Below are 7,310 nucleotides of genomic sequence, written 5' to 3' on the forward strand. Positions count from 1 at the left end.
CATTTAAGGTTTTTTGTCATATTTTTATGTCACTTTTTTGTTTTTCACATACACCCTTCTCGTATTTTTTTAATTATCACAAAAGTAATTTCACATAAGTTTTATATATTATTTTAATTCCTTACTGCTGTCACAGGTACAGTATTTTAATTAAGCTCAATATTATTGTTTTAATTTTTACCAGCAGGTGTCGCTGTTTGCCGCGCTTTCCGGGCACAACCGACCCGCGAGTAAGTCGGTCAGTAAGGCAAAGGGGCGGGTGCGAAGGCAAGCGATGTAATTGGTCGCGCCCCCCACAGTTCATATTTCTCTCTGGTCTGATTGGTTGGAAGAGGCTGTTACTAGGGTGAGGGACACCCCTACCAGGAAGAAGCATCAGTGGTAAGATGACGCACAAATAAATTCGTTATATCATTTCAAATGTAAAGTATTCAATATTATATGTTAAATGACATGGATGTACAATACGAGTTTAAAAAAAAAGGTCACCATTCGATTGAATTGCGCGAGAAAATGTGTCCAAAATTTTGACTGGTACAGTATACAGTAGCTACAGTCTAATACTATAATAGTTCTCTTCTCATTTGTATGTTGTTACACTCTTAATACTTGTGTTTTCAATTAATCCTTTAGTTATATAAATGATCAGTTCCCATCTGTTTATAGCAATGATGGAATTAAACACACTCAACGGTTGATCTGCCCTGACTCATTAAGCAGTCCCGTAGTAAACAGGACATGACTTCTATTCATGGTCTTACAAAACCAGCTTTTATAACGCCAATAACAAAATCATGCAGCCAGCAGGAAGATATCCCACACACTTGTCAACACATCAGGGAGGCCAGCAAGCATCAGACCAAAAAAGGGCGGTAAGGGCGAACGGTGTGACACGCAGGATGTGGGCAGAGAATTGCTGACTCAAATTTTGAGCTCACACTTTGTTTTTCCTAGATTCGACACCGTAGCAATAGAAAAGGAGGACATAATGAACAGTAAATGAGCCATCTTTTTAATTACAAATATGTATTAAATAATATGAAAGACAGAGGTATGCAGTAATCATTAAGGTATAATCATAGTAATGCCGATTACATATTCATATTTACATTGTTTATATAGCAACGTTTCCCCCGCAAAATCGGACACACAACAAAACAATCAATACATTCACGTATTAGTGTCACAACTAATAAAAACACTGTGGAAAGGGTTGGAGATTACAAAATGCAAAGTCATACAAAGGCTTTGGCAGAAGAGTGCATCCATGAAACAAAAAGAATCCTTTCGTGAACATGTACAAATGAGCAGTCGAGATTTAAAGGTCCAGTGCATGTTTTTCTTGTTATTCCCATGAGTCAGACAGCCATTTTGTGCCAGGCCGCTCCCTGCATTAATGAGGTGTTTGTTGCCTACTGAGAGCCAGCAGGTACCAGCATGCTGATGGTGGCGAGGCTGGTGCTGGTGGCGGTGGCTTTGGCTGGAGGGTTTTTGCCGGCGGCCATCTTGTTCAGGTTTCGAACGTCAGCCTGCCAGGTGGGGATTTTCTTGGCGGTCATGTGGCGCCGGGCGTGTTTGGTGAGGTGATCGCTGCGCATGAACCGCCGGTCACACACAGAGCACACAAACTTCTTCTCGCCGGTGTGCGTTCGCCGATGACGGGAGAGCTCATCGGAGCGGGCAAACCTCTTGTCGCATCCGTCCCAGCTGCAGCTGAAGGGCTTCTCACCTAAAACAGGCCAAAAAGAAGGAGTCACTATGCGCTCATAAAAAAAAGATCACTGTGTGACTGAGCTAGAACAATGAGATCACTCTCGTCCGCTGCGGAAATAAAAGGAATTTTAACAAACAGGATGCTGCGGTCGTCACACTGAATTCCACTTCCTTGTGACATCCACGCAGAAATACTCACCAGTGTGTGTGCGAAGATGAGCCTTGAGGTGCGAACTCTTGAAGTACGTCTTCCTGCAGCCGGGGAAGTTGCACACGTAGTTTCTCCGTCTGGAAAAGTCCATCTTTGAGGCCGCCGCGCTCCCGCCGGGTCCGGTGGGTACGTAAACTGGGGCCGGCGCCAAGGGGAGGAGTTTGTTGTTGCCTAGAGTCATGACAGTCTGAGGTCCGTGGGAGGCTTGGGGGACAGAGGACTGGGGGAGTACCAGCATCACCGTACCCTGAGGCACCGCCGAGCCTACAATGAGGGACTGCTGCACGTGGGCGGGGTTTGAGGTGGCCGGCTGAGGGAGAATGGGCGTGGAGGCAGTCCGGGCCCGGGACGTCTGGACCGCACTGGGGATTAAGGCTGATATTATGCCTGATTGGCTGGGAAAGGGGAACATCTGGCAGATGATTTGAGGGCTGTTGACTGAAGGTGGGGTTAGGTTTGCAGGGCTGTTTTGCTGTTGAGTGCTGACAGGAATGAGTGCGGAGACATTGTCCAAAGAGGCTGGAAAAGGACCAGCGGCTAAAGCAGCTGGAGGAGGAGGAGACGGGGGTGTGGTTATCTTTTCCGCCAGGGTGATGCTCTGCCGCTGCTGCAGCGTCGCGGCCCTTTCCGTAACTCTACCTCTCTCTAAATTGGGGGCCGCTGGAATGTGGTATTGGCGGGGGGAGCTGTCTGCCGTGTGGCGAATTACGCTGGTCGCCATGGACCTACAGGGCTGCGGCGGAGTGGGGAGGGAGGGGGAGGCTTTGGAGCATTGTGAGGACACGGCAGCGCTGGAGGATGAGGTTTCTGCAAAGATGGGGCTGTGAGGCGGAGTCATGCACTGTTGAGGGAGAAAGAAGAGAAGAATTAGGAGGACAATCTAAACAAGCTTAAGTGGTCCTCTTTGGACTTTTTAATGACACCCCACCCACCCTCCAAAACATTTTAAGCCGTTAGTCCACTTGCATAAACAGTCAAACGTCACATCAATCTTACCAGAGAAGAAAGAGACACAAAGTCTTTGGGGGGCTCTGGGAGCTCCGGGGGCAGGAGGGAGTCGCAGGAATCCGAGGCAGGGGTGAGGGGTCTCGGCTTGCAGGGGTTCGGCCTGTTGCCACCGACAAAGTGACCCCAGGAGCTCATACACACCAGCGCTTCGGCTGCCTCCAGATCGGTGTACTCCAAACCGGAAGAGCAGCTGTTGGTGACAGACTGCTCGGTGTCATGCCTCTTCCGCTTCGACCCGCAGTCATCCGCGGTCTGGAAGGAAGAAGCAGCGGCGTAAACAACGATGACGTACAGGAATAAGCAGCATTTTGCGCTGTCATTGTTCTTGCATCTATTTTAAATGAAGTAAAAGGGTGAAAGGGGGCTGACTACACCCTGGGCCAGCATGCACTGCCTCGGCCCAGAGCCAAGACGCCTCCCATGGCCAAATATAGACCAGAGAGTGACGTGATGAGCCATGTGAAATCCCCCATAAAGCAGGTTTGCCACAGGACTTCTAAACAGTAAACAACCCGACAGTCATCGCTCTTACATGACTACTTTTCAGTTATTTTTCAGTTGGTGAAAGGGAATTCAAAAGCGACATAAAACTGGTGTATCGTATTAAAAGTGGGTGTTGACAACATTAAAAGCAAGTTACCGGTAAAGCAACAGTTGATAGTCATAAACAAGCGTGGGAAGCTAAAACAACACAAATAATAACACGTCTTACCCCGCGAGGTTCCATTTCGATATACTTCCGGGATGGCATGAGTGAACAACGCGGTCAAAATGTCACTTTTTTTGCGTTGTTAAAAAAGCCGGTATAGAACAAAGAGACACGGCGATCCCGGTGCCCGCTGCTTGATCTGAGGCACGCAGGGCTGTGAGGTGCCTTTTTCCCCTTCCCCTTCCACTGGCTCCTTTTTTCTCTCAGCTGTGTGAGTAAAACAGGGGGCGGAGAGAAAAAAGAAAAACAAAACTCCCACAACGCGCACCGGCGGTTGGCAACACTCGGCCAATCACAATCGAGTGTGTGCAGCGCTGCGGCCAATCAGCGGGCGGCAGACGCGTGGACAGTGCATGCTCACGGGGCGGTTGGAGGAAACGGGGTGCGTGGCCGTTGGTGGGCGTGGCTAGAGAGTCAGCCGTGTCAGAGTAAACCCGATGAACTGCTATCCGTTAAACTGGGCGAAAGGTCGATCGAGTGTATGCTGCCTTTACGGGTTGTGGGGAAAAAATGTCTCCACTGCTCTGTACTGTATACACGTTCGGAAAGTAGTGTGCAAAACGTTCCAATACTGGGAAACAAAATAAAGAATGCAGGGAGCCACTTTGATTCCTTTTTTTGTAAAAAAAAAAAAAAAAAAAAAAAAGTCCAAGCAACGTTATATTTAAAGGCAAATTATTGTTATTATTAGTTATTAGTATCAGTATTTAATCTTTTTCTCTTTGCATTTTGCAATTTTATTTATTTATTTATTTTTTTGTTAAATTGTATTTCTTCAGGTCAGTAAAAAACAAAACAACACAAAATAAACACATTTTTAAAAAAATTAAGAAAGCTTTTAACTATTGATGTGTTATAGAATTTTAGTATTGGGATTGTATTTGTTTTGATGGCTTCGATTGTTTTGAATCTTGGTTTTTATTGTAGACACATTTTCTCCATCCATCCATTTTCTACCGCTTGTCCCTTTTGGGGTCGCGAAGGTGGGGGGAGTGGGGGACTGGAGCCTATCCCAGCTGCATTCGGGCGGAAGGCCGTGTACACCCCGGACAAGTCACCACCTCATCACAGGGCCAACACAGACAGATAGACAACATTCACACTCACATTCACACCTATCCATCCATCCATTTTCTACCGCTTGTCCCTTTCGGGGTCGCGGGGATCGCTGGAGCCTATATCAGCTGCATTCGGGCGGAAGGGGGGGTACACCCTGGACAAGTCGCCACCTCATCGCAGGGCCAGCACAGATAGACAGACAACATTCACACTCTAGGGACAATTTAGTGTTGCCAATCAACCTATCCCCAGGTGCATGTCTTTGGAGGTGGGAGGAAGCTGGAGTACCCGGAGGGAACCCACGTAGTCACAGGGAGAACATGCAAACTCCACACAGAATGATCCCGAGCCCGAGGATCGAACCCAGGACCTTCGTATTGTGAGGCACATCCACTAACCCCTGTCCACCGTGCTGCCCTACACATTTTCTCAACATTCAAGAAGTTTTATTGCCAATTTTACAATTGCGTACCAGGCAATACGGAGAACTGAAAAAAGTATCTCTGAACAACAAGTTAAGATTTTTAGCATATCAATAATACGTGGAGTAAATGGAAGAAGAACCCTGAGTTAATGTATGTGGTATGATTTAATAGCTATTATTGTCTGATTATGTATAGTTATTATACAATGTTTAAAAAAAATGTCAGTGTTCAGTCGTCGCACACTTGAAAATATATGAATCAAACGCAAGTCTAATGACGACATAGTATAGCGGTGAATAATTGTGTAGGATATGAATACTTGATGCAAGTGTTCTCTTTGAAATAGGAAAGGTTTGGGTTTTTTGGGCGGTGTGGTCAGTCTTCAATGCCATTTTGGAAAGTTGTGGATAGTGGTGGTACATGGGCGGTACTAAAAATGTTGGTATCGATACGATAAAAGTAGATACAGGGTCAGTATTGCAGATACAGGCCCTTTTTTGCTTCAATAGTGAAGTGAATATAGCGCTTTTTCTCAAGTGACTCAAAGCGCTTTACATTGTGAAACCCAATATCTAAGTTACATTTAAACCAGTGTGGGTGGCACTGGGAGCAGGTGGGTAAAGTGTCTTGCCCAAGGACACAACGGCAGTGACTAGGATGGCGGAAGCGGGGATCGAACCTGCAACCCTAAAGTTGCTGACACGGCCGCTCTACCAACCGAGCTATACCGAATAGTATCAGTCTTGTATACAGTATATATTTAATATAGTATTAGCATCAAGCCTCCATTGGTATCGATCCCATCAATATTTGAATTGAGCCTTCCACACCCTTCTGTATAGTTATAGGATAGGAGGTTAACAAGTGGAAATATTTCATAATAGTATGAAAACTACTTCTACTAAGTTATCTGTAAATAACTGACTCTTATGAAAGCAACTGCAAAACATGTATTTATTTAGGTCAGTTACTTAAGCAAATAGCCTAAGAAAATACACAATGGCTTCCTCTTCTTGTGAAAATATTTTTTGGCAGCATACAATATCAAATTATTCGGGGAAAGCGTTTATTTGACATGTTTCATAACAGCGCTCTGCTTTCACAAAAGCAGCGAGCACTGCCGGAATGTCGAAGCTGTCCTATTTCCCATAGCACTTGAACGCAACATTAGCACCAGAAGAAGTGCGCTCTTGGTTGTTTGTGTTTTCGAAAATGCCTCGTGGAAACATGGATAAACAAGCACGTCGTTTGTATTACATGTACACTTAAATAATGTTAATATGCTCAAAAAGTGAGCAATATTTCAGTATGAACTTGCCAACAGGAGGATTGATCTTACTTTAGATTTAATGACTGATCCCTAATGTTTGGAAGTATGACGTAAAGACTGTCTCTTATGTCCAATATTTTTTAAATATTAAATATAAATATTAAATATTTATTTATTTATTTGTATTATTCAAGTTTTTTTACTCTTTTTTTTTTTTTTTTTTACAGGAAAAACCTTGTTCCATTCTGCAGAATAGCCGATAAACAAAGCGACATCCTTTGTTCTAATGATTTAAAAAAAAAACTTTCTGTAAGTACCCCCATAGGGCCACTTTCTTCCCCTGCATTCACAATCCCCAAAGTTAGCGTTGACCTACATATGACGTTATATCACCCACACTGAGCAAACGAAAAGAACACGTGTTTGATGGCCCGGCATACTTCTTAAGGGGTCGTGGTCGGAAAAATCCAGCAATTTCACGCTCCAGTAATATAAACTGTTACATTTGGAAGCTTATTTAGTACCAAATCTGGCGAACCAAATCTGATTATCTCTTAGAACAGTGATTCTCAAACTGTGGCGTACCATCTAATGATACCCCAAAGAATGACTTAATTAAATATTCAAACACAGCGTTACTGTACAAACAGTGGCCACAAATAATAAATATACTTGTTAAATAAAACCGGTGCCTTTTCTTGAATTTATATTCAAGCCTACTACTAGGGCTGGGCGATATATCAAATATACTCGATATATCGCGGGTTTGTCTCTGTGCGATATAGAAAATGACTATATCGTGATATTCGAGTATACGTTCTCACGCAGTTGCTTTTAGCTGCGGGCATTACACTACAGGTGTTTTCCACTCTTTCTTGTCTCTCCTTCTCACAGAGACATAAAACAAGCGCACCT

The 7,310-nt window shown here is 44.5% G+C and overlaps 1 protein-coding gene across 1 annotated transcript; it reads right to left on the reverse strand.

The window, feature by feature from the left end:
- Window positions 1-998: 998 nt before the first annotated feature.
- Window positions 999-3,859, reverse strand: LOC133611526 (Krueppel-like factor 11). Its single transcript, XM_061968389.1, has 4 exons — window positions 3,645-3,859; window positions 2,921-3,184; window positions 1,913-2,765; window positions 999-1,729 (listed from the first exon to the last, which is right to left on the reverse strand). The coding sequence occupies exons 1-4, from the start codon at window positions 3,681-3,683 to the stop codon at window positions 1,413-1,415; spliced, it is 1,473 nt and encodes a 490-aa protein (XP_061824373.1). The 5' UTR covers window positions 3,684-3,859; the 3' UTR covers window positions 999-1,412.
- Window positions 3,860-7,310: the final 3,451 nt, after the last annotated feature.

This window comes from Nerophis lumbriciformis, linkage group LG08 (assembly GCF_033978685.3).
Source record: "Nerophis lumbriciformis linkage group LG08, RoL_Nlum_v2.1, whole genome shotgun sequence".
Classification (NCBI taxonomy): Eukaryota; Metazoa; Chordata; class Actinopteri; order Syngnathiformes; family Syngnathidae; genus Nerophis; species Nerophis lumbriciformis.